Raw genomic sequence first — 20,442 nt, 5'->3', positions numbered from 1 at the left:
CATTTTTTATTTGGTTTTTGTAACGATAGAGGGATACAATTGAGGTCTAGGGCATAATAGAGCTGAATTTATTAACTTCTATCTTAAACTGATATCAGATTGTTATAAGTTTGGGAAAGCTTATAAGGTTATAAAAAAGGTGCACTCCAAGTTTTGTCAACGATACAACGGTTAAATTGAACTCTTAGATATCAAAGACTCGCCCAAAAAAACTATAGGAGATGTATCGCCAAAATATCTGGTACGAATTTAAGCTTCCGTAGCTATTTATTTTTTATTAATATTGGAATAATTTTTAAATGTATGTGTGACTATGGGCTATGTCTGAGTTAAAGATTATTATTATTAACAAGATTAAACCATTTCCTTACATTAAATAAATAAATATACTACGACAATATACACATCGCCATCTAGCCCCAAATTTACTATGGCTTGTGTTGTGGGTACCTACTAAGATAACTGATGAATATTTTTATGAATAATATACATAAATACTTATAATATACAAACATTGTAAAAAAACATAGAATATTGTGACCTGAAGAAAGACCTCATAACGCTATGCATCACTCTCTTGATGACTGTGTCAGAATCTTTGAAGATGTAAGCAAAAGCGAATAAAATTGCTCAGTTTACTGCACTGGCGCAATATTAGTCTTATATAACTTACTCTCATCTCCAAGTTTCAACTCCAAGCAAAAGTTGGAAGAGATTAAAACATACTGAAGCGTAGACGCCAAGCTACAAACGATAAAAAAATAGGTTGTTCACATAAAATTATAAGGTTTTTATAAATAGAAAAAAGAAAATCATCTGTTTTTCCGCTGCTAGAAAAGGAAGCAATGCAAAAAACGAGCTAATTCGACTCAAATAATAAAACTCAACAATATCAACAAGGTGAACACAAAAAAAGACGAATGTTTTATTCCAATTACTTTTGCTTTGAGGATTCTCGAAAGTTTTTAATTAAGTAAAGATTGAATATATTTTCGTCGCAAGAAATGTCCTTGTTGAATAAATAGAAAAAATATATATTATAAGACATACCGTTTTTCAAGTAACTAATATACCTACAGTTTAATTATATAAACGACTTAATCGTGGTTTATAACATATTGAGAAGAATATAGTTAACAGATCTTATAGTTGAGTTGACACTTGTTTTGTTTAACAAGCTTAGCTAAAACTATATGACGATTGCGTTATAATTGATTTGATTGATTGATACGCTTTACAACGCTCAACCTCGGAAGACTCAATAAAAATGCAAATCAGATAGATAAGCACATTTTAGAGCGAGTCAAAAATACAAACGCATGAAGAAACATTCAAGCTTCTGATATGTATTATTTGTCATCATCATCATCATATCAACCTATAACCTGCCCACTAAAGGACAGGGTTTCCTCCCACAATAGGAAGGGGTTAAGGCCGTAGTCCACCACGCTGGCCCAGTGCGGATTGGTGGCCATTAGTATAGGTGTATTATTAGAAATAACTTTTCTTTTCCGATATGCGAATAGAAATGTCCGTAATAAAGTACTTAATAGGCCCAGAAGTAAGAACAGCGGGTAAACTTCTAATAGGAAGGTAAGTTTAAATAGTTTAAACTTTAAATTAACCTTTCCATTAAAAGTTCTCAGCGTCCGTATTTAAATGTGGATAAGTAATAAAGTTAGATGCTAAAGCGACTTTGTCTATCCACTCGCTACTTCGTCGCTACGGATTTAATTGGAAACTAAAACAAAGTTGTGTTAGAATCTATCAAAAACTTAAAAGGTAACTTAGTTGATCCGCTCGTTAAACAATTCATACAAACTACATACATAATAATCATCGTCACCTTAAGCATTTTTATGACCCATGGCTGGATACAGAAACCTTTATAAAAGGAAAGAATTTAGGGCTTAGACCCTTAATGATGCCGTTAGAAAATCGAGCGTTAACTAACGATATTTAAATTATTTAAGAACATAATTATTGTCTTTACGCAGTGGAAGATAACGTACTGTCACATGTGGTACGCCAGCTCATTCCGGCGAAGGCGGGAGGCTCTGTGGTGTTGCGGTGTGAAATATCCCCGCAGTACGGCCTAGTCGATGTCACGTGGCTTCAGGATGGATTGCCTTTGTCGTCTGGTTACATGGGGGCTGGTGAGTATGTAGCAAATTAATGTTACTCACTTTTAATTCTTTATTTAAATTTTGATTGCAGAATATAGGCAAACGTTCACAGGAAACACTCATTTGAATATATAATGTGCAAATGCGACATTATAACAAAAGTGATTTTGACTTCTCTATTGACAATGACTAACAAGATTCCGCATAGAATTGTGACGCAAAACAGTCATTTGTTTATATAAGTTCACATATAGTAGCACTCACTGAGAACGCTGCTGTCCGTTCTCTGCTGGATATTTAACTTGCACTTATACATAAAATACAGAAATTCTCACCATTGATCAATAGGTTTGGAGCACATACGAGTACTTACAAATATACTCAACTGATGGATGGAGTACTTAAACTTTTTGAGAAATTGTCTTAAATACTTAAAACGAAAGACAAGCAACGTTAAAGTCATGAACGTCCCTAAAGAACTGACTTCAATAACAACTTCTAAGTGAAAATATATTTTAAGCAAATCCCATGTGGGCACGAATAAGGTCCTATCATGCTTCAAAGTATAGTGTATTGTTAGGTTTACGCTTTTAACGGATGTACCAACTTACTCTGTCTGTGCGTAATGTAGTAGAAAGTGGCGGGAATAAACATCGCCATCTAGCCCCAATAGAAAGTGTAGCTTTTGTTTTGGGTACTATGATGACTTATGAATAGTTCTGTGATAATACTTTTGTAGAAGTAAACTCAATTAATATATCAGCTAAATTACTTAAAATATGTTACACGTCGGTCACTTAAACCTTAACTCATTATTTACTTACTTCAAACCATACTGCATTATTACCACACAGCTACATAATAGTTTATGGCCTTTGTTGTTCGGTTAGTGCCAACCAAGTCGGTTCGTCTGTTAACTATAAGCGTTGTTTCAGAAACGCGTTGGATATCGGGCGCCGGCGGGCTGTTACTTGGTCTGGACCTCACACAGGCTGACGTACAAGCGGAATATTCATGCTTGGCTCTCGATACGCTCAGTACGTCTCTGAAACTAACAACAGATGGTGAGTTTGGTTTATAAGCCTTTGAAATTAGTCGATGTATAAGTCCATGTAGTATGTAAATTGGTTGGCACTTCGGCGGCTCTTTTGAATGTCGTACTACGCTTGATACGAAGTACTACGATCGCTACGAATCTTTACCCAGTTTCAACCCTATTCTTATTTTGAATTTGTTTAGTGATCGAAGTTTAGTGATGGTTTCACAATGTAACTTTTTTTTTGATAGGCCGTCTTTTTGCTTAAACTTAGATTTAAATAATTTCTTTAGAATCGAATAAATATGAATGGTAGGTATTGCCTATGACGCTGACGCTACGTTTGCCTATTTGGATTTTCATATTGAGGTAGGTTTGGAATACAGGTACCTACAGGTTTTTTTTTTACTATAATTGACTAGCGCTTGACCACAATCTTCCCTGACGGAAAGTGTAAATGTGGCCTCAAATGGGACGCGCTTGCCTATAAGATGCCTATTCACAATTGTTTTAAAGATACCCATTATGTAACAGGTAGACTTAATAAGCCTCAGATTTTTTTATGTGACACGACATATTTCGATAACCATGCTTCTAGGCTTCAGAGGCTTTAAGCGCAAGTGCTCCAATCCACTCTTAACTATATTAATTTGTGTGAAATTTTAAATAAAACATTCTCGTTTTTCACAACATCGTTAGCATTTTTTAAGAGTTGTGAGCAACATAACTTCTCGCATATTATGTGTATGATGATGTAACACAGATGATAAATTTTACGCAATTTTATTTGAACAGAAAGCAGTTGGCTGGAAAATATTGAAATTAGTTCAATTGAGGCACGCACTGGGGATACCGTTTTGCTTCCGTGTATATTAAGACATATCAATAAGCATACTATCACGTAAGTCACAATTTTTATAACAACTTTATTATATTACTTGTTTGCAGCGGCATGCATACAGTGGCGTGCACTTCATACATGCACAAAAGCACTGCCTTCCCTTAATTTGTTATATAACTCGTATAGGAGGAGAATTTTTGCCGTTTTATGCAATTTTCCTGCTGTGTGCATACCCTGGTAAGAAACCCAGTGTACGCCACTGCGTGCGTAGAGGGTATACACAGGGTATGCAGATTATATAAAATGATAAAATTCTCTAGTACGAGTTATATAAAACTTTTTTTTTTTTAATCTATTTTTTTTTAAGGGACTTTTATAGGTTACCTATATGTCAGCCCCATCGTTACACACAATATGAATCCTAAATAAACATAAATCTTAAACTACAAGAATTTGAGAGAATCACCAACGAATCTATAAAGTTTCATTGCCGAAGTGCTCAACGGTTCGCTAATAATAGAATTAAAAATGCCAATGTTCATAAAATTAATATTCAGTTCGTAGGTTAGTGTTTCTCTCAAGCTGTGATTCCGAACACACGCCATTAGTAGGTGTAAAATATCATCTACCTCACCACATAAATCACAATTGGGAGAATCAACTTTCCTCATTAGGTATTTGAACTTGCCTAAAGGCATGTGCCCAGATCTAAGTCTAAATGCTAGAATTAAATTATTCCTACTAATATTACTAAAATAAACCAGGGTATATGAGGAGGCTCAGATTGAATGGTCCTGTACCATATACCTTTATCGAGCGATCTCATATAAAACTTAAGGTTAGCCTGTTAGAGTTATAAAAAGCCTACCCTTAAGTTTTTATAACTCGTATTGGATTAATATAACTCATTTTATATCATGTGCATACCCTGTGCATACCCTGTGCATACCCTCTATGCACGCCATTGCTTGTCTTGTTATTAATATTTGTTTAAGAAAATTATTATTATATAGTGCTATTAATATTAAAATATTTTATGCTTACTCAGAAAATAAATGTATAATGCAAATACAGAGTCTTGAGTGTGAATAGTAGCGCTAAGAGTAGAAGAAGCAACGAATACACTAAAATTTGAAATTTTTAGTGTCATTAGACAAAACCTATATTCATGTATATCAATGGTAAATTAAATCATCAGTTGGCAGCGACAGGAAGCAAACGGCGTATGGGTGTCAACTGGAGAGGGTGTAGTACGTGGAGGTACACTTGTGTTGCCCAGTGTACGCACCCACCACGCAGTGAGATACGCGTGTTCCCAGGGGACGGAAACTTCACCTAGAGTGATCGTCCGATTGGTTGTTTTCGAGCCATTAGCCGTCACTGTTACGCCGAATCCATTAGTAAGAGATATTCTTAACAATTACTTATTTTTGAAGTTATACTTCTTTTGGCGCGAAAAATGGTGAGATTACATTTTTACGATGCGCGCGCACACCGTCACAAAAAACCGACACCATGAAGTTAGCTAGCTGTCAACATTTTAGTTTTTCTAAAAAAGGGTTTCACAGTTGACTTTCTATAATTCAAACAATTTTTTTTTTATTGTTTGTGTCGTTTTCTCTACAAACGTAGAATAAGGCGTGAGATACAATTTTTGAAATCATTTTTATCTGCCAAAGAAATATAACTTCTAACACGTGTACATAAGTACAAACACGTTTTTTTTGTGTTATTGAATCATTTTACGTTTAAATAGCTTTGTGTCCATCATGTGTGACAATACTTTCATAATTTTTTGCTATTGTAATACCATGATTTTTAAAGCTCTTTTTTAATTATATTACGTAACGTATATTAGTTTTATGATTATTTTTGTGATTTTTATTTTAAATTGAGTCTTAGGGGATCTGTTGTAGTAAATAGGTAACGAAATTGAAACATTCTGATTAAAGTTATAGTAAGAGTTTCTTTCATCCTCGTTGTTAGTTACAGGTGTACAAGAGTTCAATAATTTAATATTTTAGCCATAACTTAAACAAACGTATTTCTAGTAGCAGATACTTTCAATGCTTAACTTTATTTTAAGGGCTTAAAAAGTATCTGTTAAAACAGCACATTCTGTTGCTTTCAGATGCTAGGTACTGGGGGAAGTGGTCATTTCAATTGTTCAATACATGGCGGAAGAGGTGGCGGGGTCACGTTAAGCTGGCAGCATGAAGGACGCCCTTTACATTCTCCTCAACCAAGATTGGCGTTAGGCCCAGTTAGACCACACCATGTTGGCCTCTATCAATGTACAGCTTATGATCATTCTGATTCTGCAGTCGCTGGAGCTGAACTTGCCATAGCTGGTAAAACTTTAAAAACTATATTAACTAATTAACGTTGTGAGTAGACTGATAATAATCTTGCATGAAGGACTTTGCTATTAAAATCAAGACGGTAAATTTAAAAGCTCTTGTATCACAGACATGACGCATTCGGTAGTCTAGAAAGGGGGGTTTCATTAACTTTTATTTTAATTTTTTTGTGTAGTTATGTAAATTCACGTTTTAGACAGACCGCCGAGATTGGTGTCCACATTTAGTGAAGCGATTACGAGAATCGGTCAAACTATTGCATTTAGATGTGCTGCGAATGGTATTCCGTCACCCCGAATAATGTGGACTTTGGACGATAGACCGTTGCCGTCTGCTCCTGAAAAGTAAGTTTCAATACAAGAAACATGAAACAAGTAAGCACACAATGCAGAAGACCCTAGGAGAAGAGCAAATATTGAAAGTTTATTTTCATTAAATTACAGGTACAGTGTAAATACTAGAGCAGAAACCTTAACTGGGGGTGAGGAAGGAACTATAGTTTCAACATTAAGTATTACAATTAGAACTGCAGATGAAGGCGGGAGGTATGGTTGCAATGCAACGAATTCTGGTGGATCACATGCTCATCACGCAAGATTAAACGTGTTTGGTAACGATTTAAATTATAAGTGTGTTAAAAATTTATACAGAAAATTAATGAGAAAGATAATTAAAAATGTTTTTATCGCAGGTCCACCAAATATTAGGTATTTACAACCAATACATGTGAAGACTGATACGGATGTAACACTACATTGTCCTTATTCAGGATATCCTATAAAGTAAGCAGATATCACAATTTTATTTCATTGCTAAGTTGATAGAATAATAAATATTCTCATGAATTGATTGTTTTTTAAGAGAAGTACTCTGGCGACGTGAGGATGGTGCTCTAGTAGAATCGCCAATTGAAACTAGTGATGAAAGAGGTATACTGCGACTTTCTTCAATAAGAAGTTCAATAGCTGGGACGTATACTTGTGAAGTGAGAGCAGAAAGTGGTGAACTAGCTCGAAGAACTGTTAGAGTGGAAGTTCATAGTAAGAAAAAGTTTTCATGTTACCAACTATTTATACCATTAAATACCTTAATGAAATAAATTTAAATTATGTGTTTATTTACAGAACCTCCAAAAATAGCACCTTTTCAATTTCCCGAGGAGCTAGAAGTAGGAGGTAGCACACAAGCAACTTGTAGCTTGGTTTCTGGAGACAAACCTATACAATTCTCTTGGTTAAAGGACAATTTACCAATTCCATCAACTTTAAAGGTATATTAAGAATAAAACTGAACGTTTTTTACTGAAGGATAAGAATATATTTACAATTCTAAATAACACTTGATTCACCAGGTAGAGCAGAAAAATATGGATTTTTTTACAATACTGGTGATTCAGGATTTGAATTCGATGCACAGCGGAGAGTATACCTGTAAAGCAACAAATGACTTTGGAACAGTCAGCCACAGTTCATCTTTAATAGTAAAAGGTACCTATTTATTTTCGCTTTGCATTCATTTCTGTGCTGACATAATTTTATGTTCAATCAGATGAATAGGATAATAAATAAAGTAGTCTCTCCGTACAGAACCTCCAACTTGGGTATGGCGACCACAGAATACATCAGTGTCAGCGGGAGCAGCAGTTCTTCTCCCGTGCTCAGCTAAAGGACAACCAATGCCAAGGATATCTTGGGAGTTTTCATCAGGTCAGTTTTAATGTCTTGAGTGATTCTTTAAAATTTTAGTCTCAGTGAGTGATAATTTTTAGTGTTCAACAGGTTAGATTATCTTAATATTCATCTTTTCTGTTACTAAGCTCTCAGCTTCAGAGGGTGGAAAGTCCATAAAAAAATTTCAGTAAAGTTGTATTTGAATACATAACTAATTTAATACTTTACTTTTAAATGGTCTTAGCTTAGGTATTTTATTTATTGTCTGTAGAAGGAGAAAATTGGCGTCACATTCTTTGGGGCCAATCAGATTCTGCAGATGCTAGTGAAGGATCAATTTTGTCTGATGGCACAGTTTGGCTAAGAGCAGCTACTCCAGAACATGAAGGCTGGTACCGATGCACTGCGCGTGTCCAGCACTCTTTTCTTCATCATTCTTTCTATTTAGATGTCAGAGGTATTATTTGATAATATTGTACAGTTTATTTATAAAATGAGCAAATTTATCGATTGGTTTGTTTTAATCATTATGTAAACTATTTAGTTTTAGAAAAATTCATTGCCATAATTTGTATACTACATGTAGTAAAATGAATTTAATATCGCCATGATGTTTTCTCTTTGTTGGTTTCATGATTTAATTAGGTTCTTGAATGTATTGTCTTGTCTTCAACATGCTTAGATCGTTTAAATTGGTTCATACTCAATATTCATTTTATTTTCATTTAGACAGCCAGTGGCGCAGTGGGCAGCGACCCTGTTTTCTGCATCCAAGGCCCTGTGTTCGATTCCCACAACTGGAAATATGTTTGTGTGATGAACATGAATGTTTTTCAATGTCTGGCTGTTTAACTGTTTATTATAATTTATGTGTATTGTATTCATTAAAATATTCCTTAGTACCTATAATATAAGCTACGTTTACTTTGAGGCTAGATAGCTATGAGTGTATTGTCGTAGTATATTTATTTATTTTCACCATTTATTATTTATTTTCTTCACAATATGTAGAACCTCCAAAACTCACGAGGGGAGGAGGTGCTGGAGAGACCCGATGGGTAGTTCGTGGATCAACAGCACGTCTCACTTGTAGTGTGCGAGGAGAACCAGAAATTCATATACATTGGACTCACGATGCGAGACCATTAGCTTTGCAGTAAGTTTATTTTACGGTCTCTTAGCTCGGTTTTTATTTCAGAAAAGAGGAACTTAACGTTTGATTTCCTTTCATTTGATAGAAGTAATACTCCTTTTCATCTTTTTGTTTAGTTTATTAGAAATAATTTTTTTTCTCGAAATATAAGTTTCCAGTTTTGTTGCAATGGCATATTTTCGTTATTTGTGTACACAGAAATTTCCCATGGATATTGAAAGGCTTAGTACGATTTGTATTATATTTCTCCTATAAACTTTGAAATCCACTATTTCGTTTTTTTTCAATTTTGTAAGTCGCCGTATTTAAATTAATTTAGGGATGCAATACTTAATTTTAGCATTTGTTATTCATTTCTCTTAACAAAACTTCTTTCATTTGATTTTCTAATGAAGCTATACAATTAAATCTTGTATTGTTTCCACGTGTTTTTTTTGCAGCATCGTTTTTCTATATTATATTCATCTTAGTCCTGTAATTAAGGTGCAATGGGCTGGTGCAATGGTAGAATTCCCTGTGAAATCATCTTGATGATTTTACATTCGATATATCAAGATGATGATTTCACGATACGAATAACCAATTACTTGCCAACTAGAAGGCGCATATGTCCCCCAACAATGAGAAAGGTTTAAGCCGTAGCTAGCTGAACCATTGCGGATTAGTGGCTTCACAAACCTTCGAGAGCATTTTTTTAAAACTTTCAGGAATGCAGGTTTCCTTATGATGTTTTCCTTCACCGTTAAAGCAAGTAATATCCAATTGCTTAATCGCACATAACTAAGAAATACAGAGTTAAGAACATGCAGAAACCGTTTACACGACTAATATTGAAGCATCGACAACCTCTCCTCTTTGGTGGTTCCACAAAGAGGAGATTAGTTACATTCCTACCTACCTATTCCCATTACATTCCTAATTCCTAAAAAAATCCCTACCTAATGTTCTAAACGTTTATTATAAAATAAGAAATTGGTAACAGTTTGTGATCTAGCAAAATTCCGCGGGTGTAAATTGAGACGTCCGCGGGGCATTTTCACTGTTTTTGGACACAATGCACTGTATGCAATTATGGTCGAATGAGGATTCTGTATGTTCTGAATTCTGTGCTTGGAAATGTTAGAGATGCTGGAATTCAAACTCGGCCCGCCGAAAGTGAAGCCGTATGGTATATAATATTATAATAAAGTTACCGTATAACAAAGCGGTATGTGCAGTTGTTTATTAGGGACTGTGGGACTATTTATTAAAGACCGTGCCAGACTAGCGAGCTTAATATGTCAAGGCTGTCAGATGAGCAGAAATGGACCAATTCGCCGGTAATCTGATGAATCCTGGTTTATGTTAGCCGTGTAAATTGTCACTGGCAAGCCATTTTATTATGTGGTTTAACCTATCAAGGCTAACCCCGGGCTTTGCGTTCACTTTGATAATTTGTGGTTAATTCAATTCTCTAGAATTAGTAAATATTATTATTTTGGCTTTTTCTTTCAAATAAATAATTATTTTTGATTAATAATAACAATAATATAATAGTGGGCGGTAACGGGGTGATATGATGATGATGAGGGTTCCAAAGAAAGCCATGCTTTTGCACTTAGTGGTCCACTGAGCAGCAACTGATTACTCTAGCCTCTGACGATGTATGTCATCTGTCCTCTGACGATGTATGTCATCTGTCCTCTGACGATGTATTTCATCTGTCCTCTGACGATGTATGTCATCTGTCCTCTGACGATATATGTCATCTGTACTCTGACGATGTATGTCATCTGTCTTATAATGTGATCAGGGTCTCCTGTTATCAATGCTGCGCTTTATCCCATCACAAAATTAACCCAAAAGTTCATTGCACGTATTGTTTAATGACGTTAAAATTAAAAAGGTTCAAAAAAAAAGTTTCTTCTCTTAGTGGTTCAGGTGGCGTGGAAATGAGAGATTTAGGAAATGGGGCCATGACATCGGAGATAACGATAACTCATGCTGGCCCGGAGCATGCAGGCGACTATCGGTGCATGGCGAGAAACCTTTATGGCACTGACGAGTTATTGTTCCGGCTATTTGTCAAAGGTGAGATTGATTGCAGATTTCACTTAACCAGAACAGGCTAGGTAAGACGCATCTTTACTATTAACGTTACATTAATATTAACGAAACCAACTAAATTTAAACAATCAGTTAAACTACTTATTCAAAAAGTAACTAGGCTAACATTTGTTCGGGCAGTATCAAAACTAAAGATGCGTAGACCAATCAGATTATTGGGAAATAATGCGAGGAAATTATTGTGTCATCTGTCTATAACCTGATTGGTAGCTTCTGCTCTGCTCCACCTGCTGAATTCTAACATGGGTCAAAGACCCACCGATCTGACCTATTTAAGTTCAGCAAACCAGCAGTTTTTTCATTAATCTTGATTCTTATTACTGTTATGACATTAAGACTTACATTGCTATTTTTTGTTTAATATGTAATAATAATGTACATCAATTATTTGAATAAAATATATTTAAATTTCTGAAACATTAGTTATATTTTTATAACAGAACGTCCAAGTACGCCAGAGGAAGTCCGAATATCAGAGGTGTGGTCACGAAAAGCGCGGGTCACTTGGAGACTAGCGCGAGGAGCGTTTGTCTCACACTATTCACTGCAATATCGCGCTCTCACACGCGACCTCACTAACGCTCCGCTCAACGCCCCGCTGCCCGCTCTGCTTGACACGTGGGACACACCCGAAGTGCTCAATATCACGCTCGCCAACTCTGATTTACTACATGTAGCGTAAGTACCATTTCATTCTAAAATCCATGTCTTTTTTTGTCTTGCTATTGTGAAAAACCGTGTATGTTCAATGCAAAAGGAAAATAAAATATATGTATGAAACAACAAAATAATGAAGGCAATATATAAGTAGGTACCTTAAAAAGCTGAAAATAAAACACAAGCATTCAATAACAAAGCAATTTCAGTTTTATGAAATTATTTAGTTAATTAATTTATAACTTTGCTTAATGCGGAAAATAACTTCAAATTAGCGCAGGTGTGTAAATTACTCCCACTTACATTACACCACTTAAGGGTGTAGCCATCTTAAACCATTAGTGCTCTCTTTACATTTAAATACCTATCTATACGCTGGCTTAATAACGTACATTACCATTATGAATTCAGCTAAGGGACTTTAGACTTGGGAATTTATTCTAAAACAGGTTGGATTAATGAATACGTATTTATTCAATAAGTACAGATTGTAAACATTAAAATATTTTTAACAAAACCAATTAAATTATTTAATTGGAACCTCCCGGTTTGTTCAGGGATGATGGCAAGAGACCAGACGGTATGACTGTAGTACCGTGGTCGATGGGGCGTGCGTTGGTATGGGATGCGACCTGCGTTGTTACGTTGGCAGCTTCTCACGTGCCGAATCTGCTCAAATGCTTAAGTGCCGTAAATACTCCGTTATTTGTAATGACTATGTTTTTGCGGCGCTTGCGTTTGAGACTCTGGGGCCATGGTCTTCGGACACGAAAAATGTTATTAACATAGTGTCACAAAAATTGGCCCTTACGACTGGTGACCCAAGAGTTGGCGCTTATTTAGCCCAATGGCTAACTTTAGCTATTTTGGGTACCATGCCCATAAGTGAACATTTAGACGGCTTATATTTATTGTAAATATTAATTTTAGTTTGTAATTATTATTTCCCTACAAAAATATATTTATCGTTGGTTTATTATAAAAGAACATTGAACAAAAACAACCTTAAATAAAATCTAAGAAATCTTCGAAGTCTAATACGATAAAAACAGGTTATGTTTTCAGTAAATTCAAAAATTATCTTTATATATATAATTCTACTGTGCGTGTGTATGTCACTAAACTCCTCCTAAACGGCTGGACCTATTTGAGTGAATTTTTTTTTATGCGTTTGGGTGGCACCCTGGATGGTTTGGATTCACATATCAGCCCGACAAATGCGCTGCAGTCGGTGTCTAGGTTATTTATTTATACTGCAACTAAAGGTTTGAAAAATGACTGATTTGAAAAATTATTTCAGTGTTGGATAGCCCATCTATCGAAGAAGGCTTTAGAGTATATATAATCACCTAGGATTAATAAGAGCATAGCACCAATGAAGAATGTTTCAAAATGGGGTCTTCGTCTTCTTTTTAGAGCTTACGATGCGTGAGCTGCGTAAACTGTTAAAGTTCCCATAAAATCACGTATGAAAAAGTCGTTCCCCTTTAAAAGTTCTAAAAGAAGCCTGGAACAGCATATGTCTATATATAATAGTGTTAGTGTGTATGTAATATTCCTCAATAAATAACACTACTTAGTGGTTTTCTCGACTTAAAAACGGCGCCATTGTAAAGCATGAAGTGTTCACTTTGGTTAAGTTCAAATATCTCGACGCCAGTTTAAGCTGGCTACTTTAAGTACTTTAACATTACGAATGCAGTCTAAGGTACTTTAAAACTAGGGACTTACTTTTAAAGATAAGCGCTGCCACAGTGCTGATCGGATTATGAATATAACATTTTCAGCATTTGCTTAATACATACAATGATATTACGTAAATGCGGAAAATATTATATTTTAAGATCAATTATGTTTTCTGTCAGTGGTTTTGTATCTGAGTTCCGTTTCAGAAAGTCTTTTTTTTCGCTACAAATTTGCCCTTGACTGTGATCTCACCTGGTGGTAAGTCGGAATCGGTCTGAGATGGTAGGCGGAGAACATGTTACTTGTATCTACATCGCATCGCCCTACTGCTCCTTACAATATTATGTTGATAGTATTGTGGATTACATATTAATCCCATTTTATTTCGTTTTGTTAAATTTCAGAGCTATTGTTGTAATATGTAATTTTTTTCTGTCCCAAATAAAGAAAACCTGTAAGGAGTAGGACAGTTAGCTTATCGGGTACTATAAGGCCTCGTACCGGATTGCTAAAACGCTTGGCTCACTTCTTTGTCGGTAAGGTAGTAACGAGCCACGGCCAAAGCCCCACCTGACCAGAACAACTAGCATGGACAGGATACAATTATTTCCCCGGGGAAAGGATACAAATTTATCTTCTCCCACAGCTTTATCAACTCTCCGAGCACTGGCGCACAAGTGGAAATAATATCCAAATAACATATGTGTAATAAACCGGGATAAACTTCTCCTATTCCATGTTCCCGTGATTTAGCAGGTGGACAGGTTAATTATATCTCTTGTCAGGGCGTATAATCGGGGTGTATAATTTTTGTCTCCTGCTGTCCTAGTAGCCCTGCAGACCAGAGAAACCTCTAATGACCTAAACTCCTCTTCGAGGATCGAATCCCGGAACCATTTAAAAGAGCGGTGAGCGCTGTTCACCACTGCGACAGGAAGGATGAAATAAAATTAGTAACATTTATTAGTACTGTTGCACCAATGGGGATTATTTGATTTTGGTTTGATTCAGCTACTAGGTAGGTCTCCCAAAAGAGTGGGAGTAAACTGTAATATTAAGATACTCAACGCGGCACTTATCAGAATACCTTGCTTCTAACTGGACACGCTCTGTATATTATAAAATTGCCTCTCTAAACCTTCTGAAGTGCTACGCTTTAGCTTATTCGTAAAGCTCTTACATCGCCTACGTCGTTTGTTAAGGTTTATGAATAGGAAAGGCGCTTTTAAATTCCATTCCGGTAGCATTTGTGAATGTGCTACGGGTCGTCACGTTTCGTGTTATGTAATAAGCTGTTAGGTCGTTTTCTTGAATAACATTCCTCTGTTTAACACATTTTTTGCTTGACCTGTTTATTAGATTTGTATTAATATAATAGTCTTGATACAAAAATTTCACCCACTTTTGGATTTAAGAAATAGTTTTGAAATACAGTAAATTTACAATAATTTTAAAATTGATGACCTCCCGGCGGGGAGCACTGTGGTTTTAAGTGGGAGGTACCGGGTTCGATCACCGGCAGAGGCAAATTTTGGAATTTGTTATTTTTGAATTTTCTCTGGCCTGGTTTGTTGGGAGGTTTCGGTCGTTGCTAGTTACCAAAAAGACGAGCCGCTAAACGATTTAGCGTTCGGGTACGATGTCACGTAAAAGCCGATTAGGTATGTGGATTTAATATGACTGCCATACCCCTAACAGGTTAGCCCGTATCTTAGATAATAAGTAGGTTATCTTAGACTGCATCATGAATAACCATCAAATACTTGTTTAATAAAAAAATACGTACAAATTATTAGTTCATACGAAAAATAGAGAAACAAATTTAAATAAAATATATATCTGTTTGTGCTGGCTAATCTCCGAAATGGGAGCACTGATTTTGAAGAGGCTATCACAGGCATGTTAGATCAGACAGTAAAATAGGATAATATTTCGAAAGGCTTAAAGTCTATTTTTTCATTTAGTCTTATAATTTAAAATATATTTTCGTTACGTTTAAGTGCCGAGTCAAAATAATTCTTTGACCATTCTTTTTATTTTTAAAATATACTTTACGATAAAAAGTTATGAAATGATTGCTGACGTTATAAGACCAGTTAGAAAAAATGGAATGAAACATTTATATTATAATGAAGCAATGGTGTACAATAAGGTATAAAAGGAAAATGATTTTTATACAAGCATTGCTATGAATTCATGCATTGCATCCTAACGTACTATACCGTAAGCTAGTATTCGCAGAACGTAGAAAAATACACAAATTAGAGGACCCCACTTTATTTATTCTACGCTCTCTAACTCATAATAAAGGAATACTGCAGTACTGCTGCACTTAACTCTACTTCAGCTAATTCTGAGTAACTCAGTGCCGCTTAAGCACGTGGAGGCTTATGAATATGAAACACGCTACTAATTTCATTTCTGTCATTGGTGACTGTGATACGGGTTGCCGGTGTTACTGAGCTTTTATTTAATCTGTATTCGTATATTATCTTATGTATAATGAATGTTTTAATATTTGGTGGGTATCTAATTCATATAAAATATATTCTTCTGTAACATAAAGCGTGAAACACATAAAATTTATATTTTTTTGGTGGCACGAAACGGGAGTTAAATTTGATGTTACCATTTTGGAGGAACTTTTTTGGTGCCATTGACATGTCTCATGTGTCTTTTTTACATCCCGATCTTATCAACATCTTTTTTTAAGCTAGTTTTATTGCAGTAAGAACATTGGTGAAGATAATTTTGTAGAATCTTGTAGATTATTGTAATCAGTGATTAAAATAACTTAATTCAAACACAAATATAGTTTATACGCGTGGTTACGCTATATTTTCAGACCTCCTATATTTTTATCCTCTGTCGACACTTTTTCTCTCTCTTTTAAATAAGAACGAGAAGTTAAATATACAGTTTTAATTAAATAAACTACTTGCAGGATTGCGTTGGTTGCACATATTTAATACGTGTAAGAATTGCAAATTTTTCCATTGCTCTATTAGTATGAGATGAGCCACATCTTATAAACCACATAATTTATACACATGGTTACGCTACACTTTGTTTTCAGACACCTTTATCCTTCATCTAAGCTCATTTATAAGCGTGGTTACGCTACACTTTTAATCCAAACAAAATTCAAAAAAATTTCAAATAAAAAATTCATTTATTTAAAGTAGGCCTAATATAAGCACTTTTGAAATGTCAAGTCTGTCTGTGTGTAGTGACTCTACCACTGGTTTGGAAGGCAGATTCTACCGAGCAGAAGCCGGCAAAAAACTCAGCAGTTGCTCTTTTCCAATATCAACAATTTACATTTTACAGTTTAAAATTCATTTTTCTATCTTGTGAGAGATGAAAGCAGAGCCGGATGCTTCCAAGCAACCTTGTCATTAATAAATTCATCAATTGTATAATAACCTCACTGTAATAAATGTGTTTTAACGCATTCTTTAAACTTATGCATTGGTAGGTCCAGAATCATATTATAAATCCGTATAGTCTTATAGAACTTATACGCGTTGTTGCACTACATCTTGTTATAAGACACCTCTATCCTTTGTCTAGGTTTTTACTCTCCCTTTTATATATTTTAAAGAAGCAAAGCTAAATAAAAGAATATTTTATCAAGTAAACCACTCACAGGACTGAAGGACCGAGCCGGGCGGGCGCATCTGTGGCCGGATTATCTCCGGACACCCGATATGTGCTTAGACTGGCCGCTTTTAACGACGTCGGCGCCTCCCCTTACACACCACCTCTGCACTTCACCACAAGGGAGGAAGGTGAGATATTTTATGAGTGATTTTTAATAAAACACTAGCTATCTGCCATCTAGCCACTAGCCTCTGTAACTATGAGTTTTTTTTTATCTACTTTTGACATTTTCTGTACAACAAGTACAAGTTAAGTAAGTAAAAGTAATTTTTCTCTTTTTTTGCTTCATATAGGTTATTTTGGTTTTTTAATAATAGACAGGTATATGGCTGCGTAGATTTTGTCAGATGTACTAAAAAAATATTTTTGTAGTAGGTACATAGAGTTTTTACGCTTTATGCTTCATTTAAACAGCGCACGTAGATAAATCATCTGGTATTATTTTTCCGTCTGGCTAGCTTTAGAAAAACCGTTGTTCGAGTTTGAAATCTTATTTTCCTAAAAAAACCATAGCCTTTCGTTATTGCAAAAACCGATACAACAAAAATCAATTTCCTAAATCCATTTCTGATTGAAAGTTACTTAAAAGAATAAATAACTCGATCCAAACAAACATGCTAAGCACGAGGTTTAAATATGTATTTTATTCAATTTTTTCTTTAGTCGGCAACAGCTTTAAATACAAAATGCATATGTATTTAAAAATAGTTTATTTATAAAATAGTTAGCTTAAAACTAAAAACCGGTTACCCCAGAAACAAAATTCAGTTCGCATGTAGTTATCATATTATTAAAGCAAAAAAGAATCAGAACCAGCTCGTTTTGTGGAGCCAATTAGAGAGGGATAAATAAATTCTTCAAATGGCTAACACAATTTTCTTAACTTCTACAAATTTTCGTGAATAGCGATATATTTATTATAAAACTTGATTTCACAGTGTGAATAATCTTTTTTCCTCATTTGCGCAAGATTTTACTACAAAGCTGTCAAAACTTTTAAAATAGCGACAAGTTTAATTAAAGCGTACAAAGGAATAATAATATGTAAAACTGATAATGTAAACATGGCATGCATAAAATTTCCAAACACAATTTTATGTAAACTTTTATTAAGCAGATACGGCATGCATAAACTCTCTGATTACCGAGAATTGATTGAAAAAATATATTGAATTTTGTCTAGTTAAAACATTTCAGGTATTTGATTAGTGTTTCTAATCTATCTAATAATCTTTAACGGCTTCATAATCGGGCTCATGAATCTTTTGAGTCCAGTTTTTAGACCGTTTATATCGTACATAATATTTTACACCTATTTATTTTTAATTTCTATTAAATCTAAGCTTATTAAGTATTAATTATATACTCAATCAAAATTAAATGTTTATGGGACCGTTTTGAGAGCAGAATAAAGAATCTATGAAATTGGAAAATAAAAAATGGAAGATACGTTAACATAAATAAAAAAATATCATGTGCAATTCACAAGCAGTAGTATTGTAACTTTTGTAAAGTAGCCTACGAGATATTGGGATGGATAAAGAGTTTCTTATTTATTACCAAGCTTAAAAATTCTTTATTGTTTTGATGTAAAATATTATATCACAAATTATTTACTTTCCATTGTAACTATAACAAAATGTGTAGTTGTAGTGTAGAGTACACTACAACTACACATTCTTATTCTCTCCGTACATTTATGTGTATGTTTTTTTACCGCGACGCATTCGTTTCATCAAGTTTCGAATCGCATTGATTCTAAATTGGGCTGGCCGAAAACCAGTTATTTTAGTGTTCAGCTATAGGTAGTAAGTCACACATTTTTATTTTATTTAAAACAAATAAACGTTACAAATTAACCTTTTACACAAATGTGTGACATGAAAGACCATTTTTGTTTTTTTCTTTCCAAAGAAGTTTCAATTCAAAAAGCCCACCGATATGAACTAAATATTCGACTTCTGAAATTTGGCGTCGACATTTTATGTCTAGCGTAAACTTAGTGTAGGTGTAATGAACGCTTTGTTTGTACAAGCGCCCGGAGGAGTGCCCCGTGACATCACAGTGCGAGCTCTCCGTGCACGAGAACTTCAAGTTACGTGGCAGGTGAGAGTTGAGAGTTGAGACCGCATCTAGTTGTTTTGTTTGCATAACACTATGGGACGTGTGGGTACTCACTGGGTCGATTGTGAAACTTGTTAACATTGCAATAACTTATCGAAGTTGTTGTCATTAGTGGAACCTATGGTCATCACCATCACACCTATTAATGCCCTATTATTATTCAAACCTATTTTGTCTGGTGGGAGGCTTTGGCCGTGTCTACTTACCGCCCTACCAACGAAAACGTGGCACCAAGCGAATTAGCGTTCTGGTACCGTAGAAACTGATTGGGAGTAGGGGTTTATTATAACTGCCATAACAGCTTAGCCCGTTAACATTTTAAGACTGCATCACCTGTTATGACTAGGTGAGATTGCAGTTGCGAACTAACTTGTAGTGGAATAAAAAGAAATTACCCTTTTCAAGCACAGGTTTCCGCTCTAATTGGTAGACCTTAAATCTTACGCGGCTTCAACACGGGTTGGCTGGCTTACGCGGTTATAACATGTAAGTGATAATAACTGGGGCCGATAGTAGTGTTCTCTGAGACTTGGTGGTGTAAACGCCAATTTATTCCTAGCGTCGGGCTTATTCTGAAAATTTGGTGAGCCAATACCTAGGAACACGGGATCTCGTTAACCATAATAGAAATATTAAGCCGGCCCAAGATGTGGTTTCTTTAATGTTGATATATACAATAACGCTAAAAATAATAAACATGACTGGTGAAACCTGCAAAAACAACGACGATTTGATGTTTAAAAAAAAAAAATACATTCCGAGTCAATTACATCATCCCATGTAAGGATTCTATCACCCAAAACTGTTAAAACTGTAAAAGAAACTCATCATCAATCATACTTAAACATAACACTCTTTTTTTGGCGATCGTGTAGAAATAAAAATAAAGAATCAGAAAGCCAGATCAGTTCGTATACTTGCAGCGCTTGTTGAAAGTAACGCCAGCGTACAAGAAAAACGAGTAAGACTGTTTTTAAACAAATAGTTTAAAAAACTATTCTTTACAGTTAGCAAAGTAAA

General features: G+C 35.0%; 1 protein-coding gene across 1 annotated transcript in view; it reads left to right on the top strand.

Moving 5' to 3' along the window:
* Positions 1 to 20,442, top strand: part of LOC120629642 (Down syndrome cell adhesion molecule-like protein Dscam2) — a 70,886-nt gene that overhangs the window by 33,225 nt on the left and 17,219 nt on the right. Inside the window, exons 4-21 of the mRNA XM_039898637.1 lie at positions 1,998 to 2,156; positions 3,062 to 3,190; positions 3,958 to 4,063; positions 5,202 to 5,403; positions 6,135 to 6,354; positions 6,560 to 6,707; positions 6,807 to 6,973; positions 7,055 to 7,145; positions 7,225 to 7,403; positions 7,488 to 7,633; positions 7,715 to 7,850; positions 7,950 to 8,069; positions 8,305 to 8,490; positions 9,045 to 9,189; positions 11,099 to 11,256; positions 11,733 to 11,970; positions 17,287 to 17,426; positions 19,334 to 19,404. Of these exons, the coding sequence (XP_039754571.1) occupies positions 1,998 to 2,156; positions 3,062 to 3,190; positions 3,958 to 4,063; positions 5,202 to 5,403; positions 6,135 to 6,354; positions 6,560 to 6,707; positions 6,807 to 6,973; positions 7,055 to 7,145; positions 7,225 to 7,403; positions 7,488 to 7,633; positions 7,715 to 7,850; positions 7,950 to 8,069; positions 8,305 to 8,490; positions 9,045 to 9,189; positions 11,099 to 11,256; positions 11,733 to 11,970; positions 17,287 to 17,426; positions 19,334 to 19,404 (2,741 nt within the window). The remainder of the gene's footprint in view (positions 1 to 1,997; positions 2,157 to 3,061; positions 3,191 to 3,957; positions 4,064 to 5,201; positions 5,404 to 6,134; positions 6,355 to 6,559; positions 6,708 to 6,806; positions 6,974 to 7,054; positions 7,146 to 7,224; positions 7,404 to 7,487; positions 7,634 to 7,714; positions 7,851 to 7,949; positions 8,070 to 8,304; positions 8,491 to 9,044; positions 9,190 to 11,098; positions 11,257 to 11,732; positions 11,971 to 17,286; positions 17,427 to 19,333; positions 19,405 to 20,442) is intronic.

This window comes from Pararge aegeria, chromosome 14 (genome assembly GCF_905163445.1).
Source record: "Pararge aegeria chromosome 14, ilParAegt1.1, whole genome shotgun sequence".
Taxonomy (NCBI): Eukaryota; Metazoa; Arthropoda; class Insecta; order Lepidoptera; family Nymphalidae; genus Pararge; species Pararge aegeria.
This window is presented reverse-complemented; position numbering and strand designations above follow the sequence as displayed.